At 34.8% G+C, this 23,652-nt stretch overlaps 1 protein-coding gene across 1 annotated transcript in view; it reads right to left on the reverse strand.

The window, feature by feature from the left end:
* The window catches only part of LOC135142395 (TWiK family of potassium channels protein 7-like), a 555,364-nt gene that overhangs the window by 253,883 nt on the left and 277,829 nt on the right, over positions 1-23,652 (reverse strand). The window contains exon 2 of the mRNA XM_064074109.1: positions 2,813-3,463. Coding sequence (XP_063930179.1) covers positions 2,813-3,410 — 598 coding nt within the window. The 5' untranslated portion in view covers positions 3,411-3,463. The remainder of the gene's footprint in view (positions 1-2,812; positions 3,464-23,652) is intronic.

A 23,652-nucleotide genomic window follows, 5' to 3' on the forward strand; every position in this document is an offset into this window, starting at 1 on the left:
ATCTGTTAGTCTGTTGATTTTAGAGATGAATAAAACCTAAAAATAATTTTGCTGAAGTTTTTCAATTTTTAACAACTAAACGTAGCTTATTTTTACGATTTTTACTTGCAACATTTTACATTTTAGAAAAAATTCCCCAGTGTTACTAATTATTACGACCGGAAACATTTTTAGCTGCGGTGATGTCTTAATTATGTAGAAAGTTGTGTAACTTCATTTACGTCATTCTGGCCGATGCATAATCAAACTTGTTGCGCACAAACGAGAAATAAAAAGAAATAAATCCAAGTATCAAAATTACACCAAGATCCCTAATATCTTTCCTCTGCAGTGAAACACCGTCAGTAAAATAGTTTGTGATAGTAGGTTCATTTTTTCTTCACATTTATTATTATGTAAATTTTGTTTAGGAACCCTATTCTAACTGCTAAGCATATTTAAATTTTTCTGCAGACGAAATGAACAGACAATATTTTAGATCGCGTGATATAATTTAATATCATGAGCAAAACCCATCACGTTTTCCAAGAGATTCATAAGCGGATCATCTATAAAGAACCAAAAAAATAGTGGTCTCAGGTTAGATCCTTGAGGTACTCCTCTTTTCGAATAATCCTGAGAGGATATAAAGCGATTATACCGGACGTAATTAACACACTCCGAGAGATAGGATGCCATTAAGTTCATTAGTTTACGAGAGAATCCAACATTAATGGAACAAAATATAATGAAGCGGTTGTAAAAGTATTGTGAAAAGTAATTGCAAAGTTAATTCCAGAAAAACATTCTAATGAGTCGTCGTCGGTGACGGCGGCCGGACGGCGTTCGCTAAAGAAAAGCCTGGAAGCGCAAGTCGCGATGGGTGCTCCAGAATAAGCCTAGAAGCGGTGATGGTGACTGTTCGAGAAGGACCGCGTGGCTTTCTAAATGAAAACCACCCTAGGGAACAGACAGTGAAGTCCAGACAATGAGAGAAGTAGAGTCTAGTCAAATCCATTCCAGTCGGAATATTTATTCTGTACATAATCGCTGTATAGTTAGCCGTGTAAATTTGAGAAATCAATTGTTGAGTTTTACCCACGCCGATTTTAAACACTCATACATCGTAACAATGTATTAAGAATGAGAATAAAATACCAAATTTCTGATTCGCCGTCATTATATTCCTAGGAATGTAAATGACACTATTTACATTCCGTAGTCAAAAGAAATTAATAAACGAATGTTATTGATCATTTACATGATTTGTACTAAGCATGTATGCGTTATTTACATTACCAGCAGCGGGAAAAAAAATACATTGTTGCTTACGAATTGGGCTGGAGACGTGGACATGCAGAAATGTTAGAATACCATTCTGTATTTGACAAGACAGCATAATGTGGCTCCAAAAAATTATCAGACAGTAAATGGTTAACTCCAAGCACGGTAAATGTGGATATATATTTCCCACTAAATTATACAAAAAGTTGTTAGAGCATCAATCAGATGATATCAAAACTGATAGCCTTTTCTTAACACCAAACTCTGCTTGGCAACAATTTGGAAAATGGTTCAAAAATTGTTCGGTGGGACCAAATACCATAGCTAAATGGATGCAAGATTGTCCAAAAGAAACTGGAATTGACAGTAAATTAAAAATAACAAACCAGATCAACAGAGCGTCAGAATAGGTGAACAACAAATGACCAAGATCACAGGTCATAGCTTTATTGGTTCCTTAAGATCGTATTTACTTTTAGATAATATACACCACGCTACCTTAATTAATACAATACGTGGCTCAACACAAAATGATTCCTCCAAATAAGAATCCCCATCGACGAGTAGTAATTGTGCAAACATTTGTGAAAGTTAAATTTTGTACCATATAGGTAAACTGAATTATACCTACTTTAGTTGTTCGAGTATAAATAAAAAATGCTAATTTATTGTCAAAACGGTGTGTAATTTGTTTATAAAATAATCGTGCAAAATACTACTGCTTACTTATTAAACTGGAACTTATTTTAAAACACTCAAACCCTGTCATAGTGGTGGAAATACTCCATGTAAAACTTTTTCTCTTTCTATCTATCTTACGTACTTTGCATGAGACAAAAAACTAACAAATTTTGAGTATGTCGTAAAAATTTTGTCAAATTTCGCAATTTGCCCTCAGAATTATTTATCAAACAGACTATTTGGTTTATTTAACGTTTTACTACTATATTTATTTGTGAACAATGAAACCATTTAAGAAAGTATAGGTGTAAATATTTTTTTAAGCTACCAAAAGCAAAGAAATACACCGGCCACCGCTTCCATAGATCAAGTGCCAATTTGATCGTCTACCCTGGGGTAGAGGATAGACGTTAAAGAGGCGTGGCAACTGGAAGTTAACCTCCGCAGTTGACAGCTACATGGAGCTTCCTTGAAGAATAATTAATATGACGTAAGTAAATTTTTCCGATAGGAGTTAAATTAAATTTTCATTTGATTAATCCAAAATATGTTCTATGTAGCCGTTTGCAATATTAAATCGTTTGGTATTCATTTCCTGTGTGAACCTGCCTATATATCGCCACAGCCGCCCCCTTATAATCACGTCACATTTTGTAAATCTCATTCCACCAACTTCGTTTGTCGAGAACTAACAACCTCGACACGTGTCTCACCAATAAATTATCACAAATTGAATTGTTAGTGCATCAAAGTAATAATTACAGCTGGCGCCGCATGCATTCCACAAACAAAATTACTCCACCGCCGCTTTTCTAAACACCTGTTGTTTACAACCACCCCGGAAAAAAGAAAAACACCAAACACTCACCTATTGTCGTAATCAGCGTTAACGAGTACAGAAACGACGAACTGAAGCTCCATTTGTGCACGTGCTGGCCGTAGAACACCGTGCCGCCCCCGTACTCCCCCCCGTCCCCGCTCCTCAGCGTCTTGAACAGCGCCTCCTGGAACAGCAGCACCTCTTCGGCTGCCAGCCTGGTCCAGTTCTCCCTGTACAAAATATTCAGATTTTCCGTTATACTCCACAATCTGTCTACAGTTTCCGAGCGCAGTTCCCGCACGGTAGTGGGGGCGGCGTCGTTGATCTTGGGGTCGCTCTTCGACGCCGCCACCGCCGTGTCGTGCTGCATGCCGCCCTCGAGGGTCATGAACACGAAGGCCCCCAGGATGGTGTAGGCCAGGACCAGGCAGCAGACGCCCAGGGTGGCCAAAATCGAGGTGGTCTTGTCGCCAGTGCACGTGTAGCAGCAACAGAAGAAGGTCTCTCTGACGGGCTCTTTGTGCTCGAAGCAGCACTTCTTGGGGGCGGGGCTTCCGGGCGGGGAGGCGCGTCGCAAGTAGGGGGAGTGAGGGGGGTAGCCGGGGTACGCGGGAGTCGTGGGGGAGGCGCGCGGGTCGCGTATCATCGTGCTTATGCCTTCAGCGTGAAAGTCGGGGGCGTGGCGGTCGGTGGCTGCATCTGGAACAAAAATGGCGGGTGAAAATGGCGACATTCGGGAAGTCTTTAATAGTAGAGCGACACTATGGTCCTGAAGAGGCACTCAGTGCGAGTCGTCATAGATAAATTGTGGTAGGTGCCCAATTCCTCCAGAAAGCTTATTATTTTTAAATCTACCACAGGACCGGAAAATGCCGACAAGACATATATTATTATAAATAATCATAATGCATTGATGAGTTTGTTGACAAATAAAAAGTCATCCCGTATGTACGATTGAATAAAAAAATATCATCATATCAGGAAATAAAAACCTCCACAAATATCACGCAGCAAATTGCAGCCTTTTTGATGTTGCTGCGGCTATTATTATTTCCATTTACAACTTGGTGAATTGCAGATATGTCGCATTTACTATAAACAAAACACTATTATGTACCTACCGATGTATTAAATCGAAACGGCAGCTATTGGTCGAATAGACACGCCAATGGGTCCGATTAGTTGTTCCATTTATGTTTTGGCGCAACTGCTAAATTCACCTGATGATGTTACTGCGTTATTTATGGACAAATGAACCGCGGCGCGTTATTAATAAATTCCATTACAAATATTGGAGAGGGAAATGTGCAGTTAAAAACAATAGTTAGGGTGATTTATTGTCATTGTAAATTTACGTGGAAGCGACGTTAAATCGATGGATTTTTTACCTACGTGTTGTTGGTCTAATGTTGTCATTACCAGGCGGTGAATGTGGTCCCACGCTTTTTCTAAATTTGCATAATAATCAGGCGAAAACGAATTTTGATAGGCTGTGTGTTTCCCAGTTTTCCAGTTAGTTATTACTCATTAGTAAAAATTAAATAGTTATTTTAATATTCCACAGGATGAGGAAAAATATTATAATACTTATTATTACGTATGTTCAGAACGACACATAGAAAAATTTTACTTGATGTGAAAATGTAATGGCGCAACTAGACTGGAATAGACACTTCGTTTTCATTTTAGGAAAAAAAAACTTGTTCTAATTTGCTTATGGCAGGGCCAGAAAATATTTTGTAGTTAGACCTGTCACCAAACCGCATTATGTTTAAGACTTAATTTATTATTAAAGGTGCGGATAATTATTAAAATTGCCACAAACCCCTACTCTTTGATCTGAAGATTAATGTGACTTACTCCAAATCAAATCACTTTGCTAAAATGTGCACACTTAAAACAAACACAAACAAAGCATAATGAAGGAATTATTTCTCAAAGCGGTGGCGAAAGTAACAGTGACTTAATTGGATTAATTTTCCGCACCAGCTAAATGACTAATTAATTTTGCAAAACAATCATTGATAAATTTTACTGTGCCAGTATTATACCTCTCAGTTTTGTAAACAAATTAATCCTAGTTTACATTCCGAATTTAGTATATGATAGCAATAACTCTAAAATGTTTTTAATTATATTTTGGTGAAAATTTATTGATATTCTTATCAATGACATTTGGACCTTTTGGTGTAGTGTGGTACATGAATTATTGTATTTCGGTCTTCAAATAAATTTGGAAGCTGTGTAAAAGAACCGTTAATAAAATAAGTTGTATTTTATTTTACTGTTTTTGATCCAGGCGTGTTCGAAAATACATTAAAATGGAGACGTCTCTATTATTTAAAAGATATGGTTTTTCCATTATTTTTTAAGCAAACGCTTATTTTTCCAGCTGTCTAACAATAAAATACAGTTTCCGTTAATGGAAAAAAAGTATTCGCTGAGAAAAAAATTAAATTACTTGAGTGGAAGTTCAGACTCTTAAATATATTTGTCTAGACGAACGAAAAAGGCATTCTGCATGATATACGATACTTTATTTGATTAATGCTCCTTTTTGTAGTAACAAGCTGGATGTTAAAGTTTAAAGTTCGAACACAATAGAGATCTGAAGCCAGTTTGGCTTTCATATATTTTTGTTTAACTTTGATACGATTAAAGGATTATTTGCAGTTCTGTTCAAAAATGATTAAATTATCGCAGTAAAAATATAAAGGGAACAATACGTTCATTTTCTGCCAAAAAAAGATAACTGTTATTTAAGTATTGAAGGCGTATTACTGGTTAAGGGCGGAATTTAAGTTGTTATTTGAAACTGAAAACATTTAGTGTCCGTAATATTTACTAAATTTCTTAAAAATGCTGCAGAAATCGAAAAAGCACCCGGTGAAGTTTGTGTCGAGCTTTTACTTATAAAATCTGAGGAAAGCCACATCATGTGTAATAAAAGTTCTACTAAAAAGCGCAAGTTAAAAAACAACCCACGAAGAGTTTTGTCGACACGTGTTGGAAGAAGCCTATGGTTTGAGAGTTATACAGGGCATGTTTTCCAACGCACTTCCACTACACTACTATTGAACAAGGGGCCAACACTTTGGATTTAAAATCTATTGAAGGATAGGGATAAGTCGTACATTTTGAGACCATATTTGAAGTCAAATGAAATTTGAACAATTGACAATTATGAATGTTGAACGATGGAATATTAATATTTTCTCAAGACACTATTTTCGTGCACTTATAAAATTTTATGACCCTGTTAGTGCCATTTGGGTCAACAACTATAGAAAAATCTGCTTATATTTTAAGGTTGTACTTATAAGTTTATATGTTTAGTTATTTACTTAAAAACGATTCTGATTAAAAATTAAAAGACTACTTGTGGATAAAAATTGGTGTACAAGAAAAACGTATAGGGGTTATCATAAAATAAATAAAATTTCACAAAATCAAATTTTATAATTTTTAGAAAAAGTTTGATTTGTTGGTACAGAGAGGAAATGTTAAGTTTAAGAAAGGAGACAGAAAACTTTAAGAGAGAAAATAAAGAACTGAACAAACAACATCAAGCGATGAAAATAGAGTTGGTGGAAGTGAAAGATAATTTGGAATATATAGAAAAGGACAAGAAGACATGTACGGATAGGATATATACAACCACATTCAACTTAAGATAGTTGCAAGAGGTAAAAAAAATTTTTATAAAACAACATGAAGATCGATGTAAATGTGAAATCAACTCATAGGTTGGGAGAAAAAACTTGTTTAATAAAACTGACAAATGAAAATGATAAGGGGGCAATTATGAAAAACAAATCAGGATTTAAGATGACCCGAAAATATTTATATCAACAATGACTTGAAAAAAAAATAAGGAAGAGCAGTAGGAAGAAAGAATTGCCAGAAGGTTAAAATGGGTTATAGAAAAATTATCATCGAAAATACTGAATGGAAATAGAATGAAATTGCTAAAAAATTAGAAAAAACACAGTCAAAAAACTCAAACAAAAGCTGGAGTTTGGATTTTTAATGACGGAGCAAGCAAAAGAAAAGGACATGTATAAAGCATACTGTTACGATTTATCGGTGAATAAAATCGGCGTGGGTAAAACTCAACAAGTTATTTTTTAATAACTCGAATTACAGGACTAACTATTACAGCGATTATGTACAGAATAAATCTGTGGTGCAACTTGAATGCGAGTATACAAAGTATACGTTTCTCTCGATGGATCGAGAACGCAGCTTCGAGGGTTTTCTAGGCCCGTCGCGACATCTGCTTCCAAGTCGACCGATGAGTCATACTACTACATACTAGAAGAAAAACATACATACTAAAATACCCACAGGCGTCGTACCGGGGCAGCGTTTGTTTATTTTATAGTATTGTTACTATACAAATCATAATGACAAAACAACTAACGGAAAAACCAAGGAAACAAATAAAAATGAAACTATACAAGCAAAGAATAAGGAGTATGAATGGTAAAAAAATGAATAGGCACAAGAATTTAAAAAAGCAAAACTTGAAATATTACGAGATACTGAAAAAAAAAGAAAGACAAAGGAGAAATGACAATAGAAGATAATGGTTAAATGTATAGCAGAGTTGAGAGTACTAAACGAGCAGAGGCAGGTAGGATGTATGATGATAAGTCCCCACTATATGAAAAAAAAAAGTCGAATAGAAAACAGTTAACGAAAGAAGCATGACATTAAAGATGGAATTAATACAAAATAAAATAGAAGAAAATGATAGAACAGTGGAAAAACAAAATTTCTGGGAACAATTTCAAGAAGTATACGATGAAGGAAGAGATACAGTAATAATACGGTGGGGAATAACAGAGAAGGAGCTATATAGAAATGGGAAGTTTCAGCAAGAATATTAGAAAAAATAATGACAAAATGTTTATAGAATTCTGCATACGAAATCAACTAATTATTTTGAACTCCGTTTTCCAACATAAAAACCTTCATAATTACACAAGGGAAGAAAAAGGATTATCCATAATAGATTACATCATCACAGAAAGGACTAACAGACACATTACTGAAAATATAAGAGTATGTAGAAGTGCTGAATTAGCAACAGACCACTACCTTGTAGTTGTAAATATAAAAGTTATGGAAGATAACATGAAAGATATAAATCGACAATGCAAGAAACATGCAAAGAAAACAATATCATCAAATTATACAAACTACAAAACAAAAAAAAAAGAGAATACTACGAAGAACTAACTAAAGAGCAGAAAGAGGAAAGAAAACAAGAAATTAGCCAAGGAAATCCGTAAGAAAAGTGGAAAATATTCAAAGTAATATTACACAGTGTGGCAAGTAAAACATGTGGAGTCACAATAACAGAAGAGAGGAAAAGAAGAACACTAGTGAAATGAGAAAATTAAAAGAGACGTTAAGGTCAAAATAGAAACACGGGAAGAATACTTAAGGTTACAAACAACACAAACCTACAATACATACAAGGAAACTAGAAATAAGTAAAGGATAAAATAAAAGAAAATGGAAAGACTTTGGTGCAAAGGTCGAAGCTAATAGTAAAAACAACCAAAAAATAATTTACAGAGCTCTAAAAAATATGAAAGGAGATAAAAGAAAAATGGTGAAACAAAGCAACAATGAAGATGAAAAAATTCTAACAGGAGTAAGAAATGTCAGAAGTATAGAAATTAGGCAATAGAGAAACGAAAAAATTGATTAGCTTCTGTAGAAGAGAATAACCAACTAGGAAAGGCAGAAGTCAAAGAAGCCACAAAAACAGTAAAAAATTGATCTAAAGAGTTTAGACAGTACTTTCCTCGCTGTCGGAAACGTGATGAGTGCAAGCCTATTATGTCTGTCACGTCATTAATTTTTTTAAGACACCCTGTATAAGAAAATCTAAAAAATATTAACGCAGTGATAAATCACAAGTATAGACTCATCATTCTTTACACATTTAAGCATTTTTTCAGCAAAATTTTGCGGTGGCGTCATCAAATTTTTAGGGGGGATGAGCAAATACATTTCGATCAAAATTTTACCATGTTTATGATAAATTTAAAACATCCCCAAGATTTCAGAGCATTCGGTTTTGTAGTTCCTGATTAAATCAATAAAATAAATTCACACTTTCATTAATTTTTTTGAGTCACCTCTATCTGCAAATCCAAAAAATATTATTGGATTGATAAATCATAACTACAGACTCATCACATTTAGCACATTTAAGGTGTTTCTTGACCTACAATAAATACTATTCAATGAATGGCACAAAACGAATAGGATTAAGAACCAAAAAACAGCGTACTGATAAGTAACGTGCAAAAACAAGATAAAGGCCAGTCATGTGATGAGTTGGTTGCCGTCGTGTGTTCGGTTAACGTCTTTGACAAAGGTGAATTTTTCCAATTCAGTGCTTGTCGACACGGTAATGCTATATGGTGTGGCTGATGGAAACGCCAGGTTGGTCCGCGAATTGTGAATCAAGTGGATTCCAAATCGCGCGATTCCGTGTTCGCGAACATTTACATCAATGGTACAGCATCCCCGAGATCATGGTACCTTCAAGTCTCAAAGTCACGATCGTGGGTGTGATAGGACCGAAAGAATTCTACAAGCTGAAGAACAAATTTTGGAACGGGTTGAAGAAGAGCCCGACATCAGCAATCGCCCATTATCACTGTAAAAGAACAAGGTCTACACCCATACCACGTTCAAAAATTGTAAGCTTTGGGGCCCGCTGATTTTCCACGTCGTGTAATTTATTGCGAATGATTGTTACAACAATGCCGTGTACTCCCTAATATTTTAAATTGCATTCTGTTTACGGATGAAGCAGGATTCACTGGCAGGGCTGCTTTCAACAACCACAACACTCGCAATTGGTCCGATGTACACTCTTGTCAAGAAGTACGATTTCAACGACGGTTTTTTATAAATGTGTGGGCCGGTATCATAAATGACCGCTTAGTTGGACCTTATGTTTTACCAAACGGACTAAACGCGGCACAGTACCTCGAGTTTTTAAACAATGTGTTGGAAGAGGAGAGAGATGTGGAAGTGCCTCTAGGTGAACGAGTTCGCATGTGGTACTTGAATGATGCATATTTTGCTAAGCCAGTAACTGAATGGTTAAATAATCACTTTCCTAACCGAGCTAAGGGTTGATAGAAACGGCCCAGTTACTTGGCCTCCGCGTTCTCCCGATCTCAGTCCGTATGATTTTTCTCTGTGGGGTTGGATGAAAAAGATAGTTTATGGAAATCACCAGTGTCCGTAAACTATCGAATGCTTCAACAACGGGTGGAAGTGGAAGCCGATACGTTTTGTGGAATTCTCGCAGTTTTTTTTCACGTATCTGTGCAAACATGTTGCGACATGCTGAAGTCTGCATTGCTAATCAGAACAACATTTCCAGTATTTATTGCAAACAGGTAGTAGCATTCTAAGTTGCTCTTATTTTTGTTCTAGTAAACAATGTGGAATCGTTGTGAATTGTTGTAGAAACAAATAAGTAGAAAGTGACAGTAAGTTAAGATGGTGGGGATGTATGAATAGACTATATAAACCCAGTGTCAAAAAAATATGGGAGGCAAGAAAAATAGGTAAAGGAAAAAGAGAAATACATGGAAGTGGCTACTATTTTGAAAAAAGTAAAATAAAAAACTGGATTGGAAAGAAGCCAGAGTACAATCAAGAGACAGGGGATATGGAAAAAGATACTCAGTGAAATATAGAAAATAACAAAAAGAATATCCTTTACACCTAACCGGTAAAAGAAGCAAGGATATATAGGTACATATTTGATTTTTTGGCGTATACTTCATAGGCGAAGTTCCCTCTAAATAATCTAGGCCAATTTTGCAAACAGGTAGAGCTTGTAATATAACCTAAGGTGACAATAAGGATACAAATTTCTTTTACTGTGACTGTTATGAATACAGAAAAGTATGCCATATATACATTACAGTAATTTTGAGCATCGGATTCTACAGTGTATTTCAAAACTATACAACGTATTCCTTAAAAAAATTAATATAATGTCATTGCGTTACGGAAAATAGAAAATAAACTAAAATTGATTAACTTCTGAACCTGAAATGCCAAATATGTTATCATATTATCAGTTATCTTAGAAACGATCAATCATCTAATTCCTCTATTTTTAGTGTTCAATACTTTACTTTAGTAGTTAAGTTCATGACGCCATTTCAAAAAATTATATAGTAAAGTTTATTTGCTTACTTTGATGTTATTCATCATATAAACGTCAAAGAAATGTCACATTTGATAAAAGAGATAAAAAAATGAATTACAGAGAGAAAGGTAAATTATTTGGATTGTCTTCACATATGACATATGGCAGCAAAGACATATTCAAACCCAAATAAAAGTAGAAAACAACTCCCTTATTACCGTCACTTATCCTCCACTTGCCTCCAAGCAAGATTGAAAAACAAGAACTCTTCCGACATAAATTGCAATACCGCTCGCAGGCTTGTAAATCCAAAACGAGACTCCCCCGTGTTTTGCAAAGATTTTTTCCTCATTGAACTCGGCGCAAAAAACCGTTATTCAATAAAACACCGTGTCGTAAACGAGGTCATTTCGAGTCTGAAAGCAGGCGAAATTCCGAGCTTTATCGATTTCTCCTCTTCGTTCTACATGTTTGCATTCATTAGAATGGACCGTTTCCAAAACGGGTCCTGTCTGCAGTCTGGACACGGTTTCCTTATTTATTAACTCTAACCGCAGGACGACGACGCCGAAAACACCATGAACCCGAGAACACACAATTAACGAAACTCGGGAGCATATATATAGGAAGTTCAACTTTTGAACAACACACCGGCATTAAATTTGTCACGGTACTCGAGCGAAACTTCGGTTCGGAAGTTTTAAAATAAACTTCTTCTCTCTTGATATTTTATAAATTAATTTTGTTCGAAACTTACTCCTTTTCGTGGCGGCGGTACAAAAAACAAGGGAAAAAGGGGCGCAGGAGATTTTGGCGAAATGGGAGTTGGTATTACAGTTTCTAGTTTTTAATATTGGAGTGGTGAGGGGAGTTAAGCGAGACGAACTCGCTCAACAAAAGTACAAGAAAATTATGTATGTACCACAGGGTTCGTGACCTCAAAATTTAACAATTCTGTAGACCTCAAATGTAGTAAAACTTAACGATAAAGAATTAAATAGAAGGTACCTAATTTTTTCAACAATGAGCTAACGACCTGTCCTCCATGTACAAACTACGCGGCAATTTAGAAAACTAGTTAGAGTACATGTTGCTAATTAGTACGATATTAAATTATTGCCCGAAACAAATCACAAGGGAAATACATTCTGTGGCTTATCGGACCAAATTATAAACCTGGTTATACTAATACACTACACATATTAAACTAAACCACAAATATAAGTTATTTAGTATTCAATTTGTACTCGTGCTCATACATATTCAAAGGAGATTGTATAACTCATCTACTCCATAGTTATTTAATTTATTTTGACCGGATTCTCTTCAGCCTATTCCGTTTTCCGTTTTTTAATGCATATAAACTGCACAGCAAAGTTATTAATTATAATTCTCAGCTTAATAAAATACACGCAGATACAGTTATTTGAATAAGAAACAAATTTCATTATCCAAAGAAGACTCTACAAATACAAGTCTGTTTAGTATGATCAACTTCTTTCCTAAATGAGGCCGGTTTCAGTTCAAGAACTCATTCAGTAAATTTTATTTCAAATATATGCTTCTAAATGAGAATTTATTCGTGTTAAGAGAGATTAATTAAATTCTATTTACTCGCTTCTATAAAAAATTCATTGCGTCGTTCTATTTAAAAATTTAGAAATAAATATATTTTGCAATGAGCGGGTTTTTTATAATGCGATCAATATACATTTACTAATTACTGTGTGATTTGATATTTATTTTTCAGCAGGCGTATATCCCTCACTAGCACGGAAATTAATTGGCAAAATCGTCATACTCGTAGAACAAATGCTGATGTTTTTTTATGTTGGACGCTGAATATTTTTTTTTAGAATTTGCGGAGCAGTATTCTTTCCTAAGAGAAAACAAAGTCATCAGTTATATTTCATGTTAAAATTTAATATACAGGGTTATTCACGAGAAGTTCGACGCCTGAAAAACTCAAAACGCAACCAATAGTATAATCTTTGATGTAAAACGAAAAATTATGTTTAACTTTTTTAGAAAATGATATCAAATATCAAAGACGGTTTTGAATTTTTTTTTTATTTTCTCGTGAATAACCTTGTGTAACAATATTTATACTGGCAACTAGCGAAAAGTTAAATTTTCATTTAAGAAATTTTTCAGTGTGTGTGTGCCAGCACAGCAAGCTAGCTTCATTTTTCTCTCTTTCAGAGACTTGAATGAAACTTCGATAAATATGCTAAGAAATGTTAGAACAGTGTTCTAAAATTGTGGTACGCCACATTAAAACTATAAAGGGTAGAACAAAGCGATAGGCCGAAATCTACACTTTTTTGAAATCTGAGACGGTTTGGGCAGACCAGAGGTTGTTTGATCGATCCAGAATGCTAAGAGCTAGCGAGCACAAACAAACCTCAATTACCGAATTTTCCAAGAAAACTCATTTAAAACTTGAATTTTGGGAATATCTTTAGTGTTTTCCTGTCCGTTGGCTGTTTAGCATATTAGCAAACTTGGGATACATGGGACATCTGTTTTCTAGGATTCTGACTATTTAGGTCAAAGTTTGAGTCGTTAGAATGGAAGTTGCATCGGAGCATTCGAAACGTTGGAGGATATGACGGAAATGTTAAAAATTACACTAGTTTACAAAGTTTTATATCCAAAGACAAAAATAGTTGAATCTAAAGGATTTGGGTTCGGAAAATTCAAATCTGAAAGCAGAAAAAATCCATCACGTCAGGTTTTTGAGATATTTATATAAACATACCCCGTATTTCTTTTCTTTTATACAACTCTTGTAATTTTTTTATTTTTAAATATATATGAACATATAGTTCTTTGAGCAAATTTGTATCATTTTAAAAGATCATTTACGTAAATAAACAACATGAGTCAATTTTTTAAGCTAGATTGTCATCAATGTTTTATTTAAAATTTTTCAAGTATTGATTTTAGAATAATTGGTTGCTTTTGATTTTTCTACGGGAAGTGATAATAAAAATGTGAGGTTGGCCTCACAAAGATCTTTTAAAATGATACAAATTTGCTCAAAGAAGTATAGGTTTATCTTTAAGAATAAAGAAGTTACAGGGGTTGTATCAGATAAAAGCAACACCCAGTATATATTATAAACATTATGACTGAAAATTAAAATTGATTAACACTTTCTTTTATTGGCAGTACTGTCAGTTTCCTTTATAATAGACGAACAGTAACACATTTTCGTCCCAAAAACCTTGATACCTTCTTTTTAAGCATATTTGAACAGGTCTTCCAGCTTTAGGTACTATAATTTTACCACAAACGTAAGAAAACTGATTTGCACTTACTTTGCACGATCTCGAAGACATTTTTTATGCGACAATGGTGCATTAACATGAATCAGTTTAACACTAACAAGAAGGTAAAAGCAAAGTTCATTATTTTGGATTTAGAAGTAATTTAGAAGTAGAAAATATTTTTTTTATTTTTGGATACGAAAAAAAGTTTAAATTTGTAAACTAGTGATTAACGGTTATTTCGACAGAGCTTCTTCCCTCGCCCCTATAGTTAGTACAGTACAACTTATTCAACCTTTTCGAAAACTTGGTTTTGCAAATTTTATTTTTTATATAAACCTCTATAAGTTAAAACAAAGATATGTGTATAATAAACTAAAGGTAGATAAGCTATTGGCATGCTTTAAGGGGATGTTTTATCAAGATTCTAATAATTTGGACAGGTGAACTGTAATACCAACAAGAACAATACATCAGTCCGACCTTTTCTAGAAAATCAGCTGAGTCATTTTTTGATTTAGTCAATAAAATAAACTGCCTCATTCATTAATTTTTTTTTGAGCCATTCTGTATAATCAATTCTAAATAAGGCGTTACTTTTAACAGCCAAGAAAACAATGGATTGTTAACGGCTCCTCTGCTATAGAGGATTCGATTTTGCATTGATACAATCGCATTATTCTAAGAAACCATAAACTTTGAACAGGAAGCGAAAAGAAAATTAAATTTTCTTAATACAAAGAAATTGAGTAAGACGAGAAACTAGCGGCTTGATCAAGTCATAAAAGAGTTAGGGTCGGTGAAAAAAGAAAAAGATGCAGCTACGAAAAATGGTGGAAAGACAAGAAAAAACTATTGAATCATTGGAACGTGACATAGGGAAAAGCAACCTAGTCATCAAACGCGTAACAGATGAAGAAGGAGAAAGAGATGTAAACGAAAAGAAGTAAATCCCATATTATTAAAGCTTACGACAACGCAACTGAAAGAACTAAAAGGTACATCTGCTACAAAGTACCTTGGTAAACCAGTCACAGTGTAAGGAAAGAAAATTAATATATCGGAGATTGAATACCAGACACCTTCAAATTCAAAGACGAGTACCCTAAAGTTAATAATAACTGAGCCATGGTTCATGTTTCGTATGGTTGGTATTATGTATTTAAAGACAAGCTCTACTACGAGAGATATTCAATAAAAAAAAATTTAAGCACATTCATAAACCACAACTACAGGAGTTATTTTACAAAAATTTATATGGCATGTACTAACATAAATTGTTGGTCGGGATGCGTTTTACCAATTACACGATATACGTCTGAAGTTGGAGAATATGGGTCTGGAAGTTTCGAGGATTATCTCTCATTGATCGTGTAGATAGTAAAACGCTAACCAAAGTTACATTTTTATAAAATTTATTACTTCTGTACTTCTTGTTTATAAATCCGCCTTGAATTTTTAACTTTGGCAACCAGATTTTCGCAAAAAAATATTGTTTGTGTAACAATAATGTATACTAATATAAGAGGAATGTTCTAGAAACGGTCAATAGTTCAATTGAACCGGCGCCTGAAAATAACGCGAAGGTTTCGGGTTGCTTTTCTCATGGGCCAATTTTGTTTCTTACACTGTGACGGGTATTAACTACACTGCATTTTCTACAAAACCTTGGTGCTTTTGGACCAGTGAGAATTTAAACCAAAGTTACGGACTTTAAAATCCAAGTCAGTTTTTCCTTTAACTGCAAAATCTACTGGTTTTGGGCGACACAGAATGTTCAAATTTCGCGAATATAAAGCTCAAGTATCGACATTTAATGACAAGGTTAGGCTTAGGTACAAAACACTAGAAAAAATGTTGCGTCGTTCTCTTTTCGGACCATCTGGATTATAAAAGCGATTTTTCAGTTGAAATTTGAGACATTTCTCACCATTTCCTGGTTCTTGAACCATTTTAAGGGTTCGAAGAGGTATCGGGAAATGCTTGAGACCTTGCCATAGAGTTTGGACAGCTTTTAGAACCCGAAAACTAACCCAAAACATCCTTTTTTCTGAACTATTTAAAACAATCTATGTCATTTGGGTGATCGCAAAGCTTTTAAATTCTCAGTTACACAGACCAATTATATCTCCAAATGAAATCTGATTTAGTGTCTCAAAGGTTTACGAAAAGTGTGCAAAAAGGTTGAATCAAAATTTGCTAAAATTCTGGCTCGAACCAAGTCGTCTTCTTCTCGGAATCAGAAACCGTCTACTGGATTCCTTCCGAGGCCTAAAATTCTCAGAACTGCAGCTACAGAATTCATGTACCAAAGTTTAATTGAAATTTGAGCCATTTTGAAGAATTATCTGGAAATGCTGAAACTAATATTTATTGAGGCTACAATTTTAATTTGTTTTGGCAGCTTTCACATCACAACAACGACTCAAATTATCTTTATCCAAATTGAAAACGATTTAATAATAATAATTTATTGATTCCAACAGGTAAAGAACCCAGTTACAGGAATCCTTATTCTAATAACATAATATAATCAATTCTTGAGCAAACAAACAATAAAAAATACAATTCAAAGAATAACCAACCAAAACAAACACTACATCTAAATGTGAATTTATAAAAACTAAGATAAATCCCGAATAAAAGAAGATATTCTCTTAACAGAATCGTGAAAAATGTCACAGTCATTTGCTATTTTATTGTATAAAGTGCACATTACAGCAATTGGTGACTTAGTTAAAACGTTAGTTAGTGATTGAGGTGTATAAAATAGCAAATGCTGACGAATATTACAACACCTTGAAACGAGTATATAGAAATCGTATCATTAAGATGTTACGCTGGACGCTAAGAGACGTGAAGTTAAATCCGGATAACAATTCACTATGGTCAAGTCCTTGGGGTGGATAAAAACCATCTTGGATATAAGCTAGGAATTTGAAAAATTTGCGCTGAATATTTTCTAGATTTTTGCGATGTACTTCATAGATCGGGTACCACACTACAGCATCATATTCCAGTTTGGAACGAACAAGAGAACAGAATAATATTTTCATCGTATGTTGATTGGAGAAATCCCTACAGTTACGATAGATAAATCCATATGTTCTGTGAGCTTTCGCAATGATATAAGTTATATGGTCAGTAAAAGTTAGCTTACTGTCAAAAATTATCCCTAGATCCTTGAAGTTATCTACTTTATCGATGAGTGAACCGTTGATGTTTGCGTGAAAAGGACAACACTTTACATTTCCGAATGTTAAGTAATACATGATGACGTATGTACCAAGAATACAGGAGGTCAACACACAATTGTAATGATATGCAATCGTCCACAGAATTGACTTCCGCATATAATTTTAGATCATCTGCAAACATTAATTTTCTACACGGGAGCACAGCTGCAAGATCATTGACAAAATATAAAAACAATAACGGGCCCAAGTTAGAGCCCTGTGGAACTCCTGAGGATTGAATGAAAGAATTAGAGTAAAAGTTTTGATATTTAACTATAAACATTCTATTGTCTAAGTAAGAGAAGAACAACTGAATTAATGAGTTCGAAAAGCCCAAGTTGGTTAATTTCTCAAGGAGTAACCCATGGTCAATCTGAAGCTTTGGTGAAGTCGGTGTATACTACATCGCATTGTCCATTGGAGTCAATGATTGAGGTTGATTTTTTTGCATGAACCCATGTTGGACGGGGGAAATGAAGTACTTAGTCGAGTTGTAAATATCAGATTACAATGTTGTTTCAAAATTTTTTGCAAAATTACATAGCAAGGAAATTCCTCTGTAATTAGAGATGTCATTTTGCCGACCGATTCTGAAAGTGGGACTAACGTAAGCCTTTTTCCATAATGTTGGAAATATTGCGTTTTTTAAAATAAGGTTAAAAATGATACATAAAGGATGTGCAAGAACTGCACCACAATCCCGGAGTATAAACGAAGGAATGCCATCAACTCCCATTGTAAAAGAATCTTTCGATCTTTTTAATGCCTTTGCAACAGTGTCAGCTGTGATTTTAGAAGCAACAATTTGAGAACTTACGTTGGTATTTGATGATAACGGTAAAACAACTTGACTGGACTTAATGAAGACACTACTAAAATACTCTCCGAATGCGTTAACAATGTCCAACGGATTTGAAAGTTCAATGCCGTTAAATTCCATTAATCCCGGAATTCTAGAAGAACCTTTTTCAACACCAATAAAGTGCCAAAATTTGATAGGATTTTATACAATGTTTGCTCTATACTGGTAACGTAGTTTTATATGATTTGTTAATAAGAGTTTTCGAGAGAGAATGATAATAGCAGAATACATCATAATGGTGTGAATTATGCATATTGACGGTGGCTGCGTGAAGAGGAGAATTTAGGTATTGCCATATCGAATAATTCGTAGAGCTTCTTATACATTTGTGAGCATGCCTTTTCTACGTCGTCGATAGAATCGAGAAATGACCAAGAGATCATATAGCAGAAAGTAATTTGCTTTTTTGAAATTATAGTTGTTCGTAAGATTATTTATTTGGAAACGACGTGGCACTTGGAAAGACGAGACATTAAAGCTAATGGAAAGAGCTGGATGGTGCAAATCCTCGGTAACTAGAGGATTGCTTGATTTATCTACTAGGACACTAAAATTAGAAAACGCAAGATCTAAAATGTGGTTATTTTTATTCAAAACATTATTATATTGACGTAATCCATGAAATTCTTTGAAAAAGTTTAACATTACACAGGTCTTTTCTTTAGTATTTGATGTATAAGTAGGGTGTCTTTGAGGTATATAATGTTTAAAACTTGAGACTAGAATACCAACTTACGAAATATAATAAGAAAATTGATTACTTGGTGTACCAGTTTGTTGAAGGAAAATGGTAGAACTGAAATTTTCTAAAAATTCTAGGCGACCACATCAAATTTGGAGGGGCCAGTGCAAAGGAACAGAACTAAGTTGTCTTCTCTGAATCTGAAAACATTTATTCCCCCCTGAATATATCTTACAGAGGAAAAAAGACCTTAATTAAAACTGGAGAGTTTTCTCAAAGTTATCTTGCTCTTGGACCATTTTCCACATTAGAAGAAGTGTCGAAAAATAGTGATCTTAATAGTCAAAAACTCACGATTTTAAAATATACATAGCTTATGAAATTTAACTTCTAACTGGAATCTGAGTATTTTCTGGACTTCCGAGTGCCTCTAAGGCTTGTAAAATGCCAGAAAATGGTGGAAAATGATGGAATTTAAATTTTCTAAATTCTTGTTCGACCATAACAAAGATATAGTTATCAGTACTTATCAGATTAGGGAAACTGTCCCGCATTCTTGCAGGCTTCTAAAACCATCTACTTCTAAGTGAATATACCTTCGAGGCCCAGAATTCTTAGAACTAGAATCCACGAAATTCAGCTACTGAAATTAAAAAAAAAATTGGTCTAAAGAGTTTAGACAGTACTTCCCTCGCTGTCGGAAACCTGACGACTGTATGCCTATTATGTTTTTTTTTCGCAGTGGATTTCAAAGAATTCGGTTTTGTAGTTCCTGAGTAAATCAAAAAAATAAATTTACGCATTCATTAATTTTTTTGAATCACCCTGTATATGCAAATCCAAAAAATATGAATGGAGTGATAGATCACAAGTACAGACTGATCATATTTTGTACATTTTAGATATGATTTATTCGGCAAACTTTCGAGCTGACGTCATCAAGTTTTTGGAGGGGATAAGCAACAATTTTTTGACTAAAGATTTATGATGCTCTTTATAGCCTTAAAACATCTGCAATATTTCAAGGCATTCTGGTTAGCAGATTAAAAATTAAATTTCAAAATGTTGTTTTATAATTTTGATTTTTTTTCCAAAAATCTGGACGTTTCGGGTGAAAAGTCAATTCGGAGTTGTAAACTACATGTGTAGGACTATGTTATTTTATACAATTGAAAACCCATTTACTATGTACAATTTTGAAGTGACGTCATCGCATTAGTGGTGGGGATGATTAGACAAATTTTGGTTAGCGTTTTACCATCTACATGATATTCTTAATATAAGTACAAAATTTCACAACAATCGGTCGAGTACTTTCGGAGATTATCTGTCTAATAAAAATCCGGGACGGCAGACGGACAGACGGACAGACGGACAGACGGACGGACAGACGGACAGACAGACGGAAATGGGAGACCTATTTCTTCGTCTTCTAGGGGTCATGAAAGATCGAGAAAACGTAAAAGTAGAGAGTCGGCCGACGGACTCGATTACAATACTTCCTTTGCTTACGCTCGGGAAGTAAAAACAATTTTTACACGAAATTTAAGACTTTTCCGACGCTTCTTTGTTTTATGGAAATGCTAGAATGAATACTTCCTAGGGCTGTAGCTTTATATACATATTATGTAATTCTGACAATTTTTAGAACATGAAAACTATACCCAATCGTCTTTGTTCCAGATCTAAAATGATTTAAGAGTTAGAGAGGTCAGACTAAGAAAACTGCCTGCTTTTCGAGATCTAATTGTGAGACGATTTAAATCCACCTGAATGTGTCTGCAAGGTCCAGAGTACTAAAAATTTATTTATAACTGTAGAAATCAGCCTCACAGAAATTAGAGAAAACATCATCTTAATGTTATAATTTAATAACAAAAAAAATACTTGAAAGTGAGACATTGCTCTAAGAGCAGTACACCAAAAATTCGCTATCTATTTTACAGACATATGTAGAACAAAAATGCGTTTTAATAATTTTTTATCAACTAGATTTAGAAGAAAGTGGGGTAAGGTGAAACTTGAATATTTAATTAAAATTTCATAACGCTACAAATGTTGAAGTGTACACTATCGACTGCTTGATCTTAATTATTGCAAGTAAGGAAGTAAAAATTTTCATCTTGAGAAAAATACTTCCCCAACCGTCAGCAAATCAATGATACATGGGAATATTACGGCCAACCCTGTTTTCAGGAATTTGGTGAAAAATCTCCTCGTGTTGTTCTAGAAGTTAATTTTTGATTAAGAGGAAATCAGGAAGTCGCACATTAGCAAAACGAACTCCCGAGCTATTGAAAATGTTCGACAGGTTATGGATGATCACCCCCATACATCTTTAAAGCTTTCGCAGCAAATTGATCTGTCATATTCAACTTGCTAGAAAATTGTTAAAAAGGGCCTGATGTTGTTTCCCTACGAAATGCAGGTGTTTCAAGAACTTAAATCACCAGACTACGAAAAGAGAATGATTTATTGTAACTGGTTTAACCAAACAATGAACAACGATCTTCTCGATATAACATTTTTTAGTAATGAAGCCTAGTTACATCTATCAGGGTATGTATAAACTCCAAACATACGAGGATGTGGAGAGCAGAAAATCCTCATTTTTAAAAAACGCCTTACACCCATAAAAAATCGAAAATTGGAGTTTATTGTGGCATTTCCCCAAGATTGCTATTTGGGCCCATTTTCTTCGAGGAATCACCGTTTAAGTAGCTCCGACACAAACCATATCTATCCACTTTGATTACCTCATTTGACATCTTCAAGTTTTTTCTGGTTCTCGACTTTGAAAAACCCTGTTTTAAACAATCAATGGATATAATTGAAGACCTAAAATTGAGAATCATACAGGAGTGAAAGTAATTTATGTATCGAAACTAGGGACCAAAACTTTCAGCAATTGATTCAAATTCAATGTAATATGTTACTTATCATGAATAAATCATTTTAAATTCAATGAGAGTTTAATTCTTGTTAACATAATATAACCTTTCAGTCAGTTCAGCAGCAGACAGGTTATGGTGTGAAAATGCGAATTCCTTACACATTTTGGCCGAATTTGTTTTGTCAACAGATTCTTGGATAACTAGATCACAAAACAAAAAAAATCACGGAGTATAAACGTTAATTTTGTTTGTAGATTGATTCATTAATTTGTAGGAAATGAAGTTTCTAATTTACACTGCACATGTATTTTTATCGTGTAATGACTATGCTTGGGGTCCACTAGCCATATCGAAATTATGCAGTCCAACCATTGTTCATATGCATATAGTTGTACCATCCCTCAAGCATTCATCTGCATAATGTGTTTCCAAGTTTCGAGTATTCACAACTTTGTTAAGCTTCTAGTTTCCGCTAGTTTCTGGTTTAAAGAACTTTTATTACGAAGAGTAGGTAAGTCTAAGAAATAAAAAATCACCTATATAAAGTTTACACTAATTCCCTCGCGTCTGAAGCACAACTGCTGCGATATTCGTTACGCTTCAGAAGCGGAAGGGAAGTTAGATGCAAACAACTTCGCAATTTTTTTGTGCTACCAAACACGTTGTTGCCATCTTTATGAAAACGGTGCATTGTTTTCCAGTGTGTTTCCCATATGACGCCTGCTCCTTTGATTTGAAGGCGACGTGTTTACCATTATTGCGTTGTTTAACCCTCGTTGTTTCCCGTTCGACCTTCTGCAAACTCCCCGCCAGGAAACGCAAGTTCCTTCCGCTAACGGTGGCGCTGCTACCGAGGCGAAGGCGTGGCCTCTACTGTGGTTTATCGATTGGCCACCAGGCGGCACGAGCTCATATTGACATAACTCTTGTCAGGCCGAGTTCGTTTTCCTGACGAGGATTAACATGGTGGTTTTTGCCTAAACGGGGATGCAAATGCCACGCCGCCGCCCGACGAACAAATTGCCCTTCGTTGCAGAAACCGATCTTTTGTCAACCTCCCGAACCTCCTCGGAAAAAAGAAAAGAAAATCCCCGCACATTTTGACCACTTGTTGCTGTATACGTAACGAAGCAGCAATCGTAATGATTACTTGTCCCATTACGAGATTGCTTCATTGTTTTTAACGAAAGCTGGGAGTAGCGTTTAATTTATTAATTGGATGGGTTTTTGTTTTTTCGCGCGTCTTTGTCAGCAAGCGAAGGAATTATCGCTTCAAGTCGAAATCCAAAATGGAATTCTGAAGGTATTAAAGTGGTACACGGGAAAACACTTCGACGGGATTTATTCCATATCAACGTCGTAACAAAAGGGTGATAAATTGCTGCTGCAATTTATAGACACCTTTCAGGGGACGTCACGAAGTTGCGACTTTAAACTGGTGATTCGCGGGACAATGCCAAGACTGAAGTGGTGTTTTACGCTGGGCTTGAAAAAGGAGAATTCGGGGAATTAGCGCAGAGATGGTGGAGGATTGAGCGATGTCGTTATAGTAGCCACGAGGCTCAAAATTTTATCAAATTCGAAGATCACAAAAGGTTTAATAAAGTTAAAAGTTTTCAGTTTCTTCGCGGACTTACGTACATATTTAACATTTTAATATCATGTTGAAACTGGAACAATGCCCATTAAAATGTGGCTATTCATCTTTTTCAAACATAATGTGTTCTCGAGTAATCTTTGCA

Source organism: Zophobas morio, unplaced genomic scaffold (genome assembly GCF_036711695.1).
Source record: "Zophobas morio isolate AGI-343-1 ecotype UQ-CSIRO unplaced genomic scaffold, CSIRO_AGI_Zmor_V1 ptg000046l, whole genome shotgun sequence".
NCBI lineage: Eukaryota > Metazoa > Arthropoda > Insecta > Coleoptera > Tenebrionidae > Zophobas > Zophobas morio.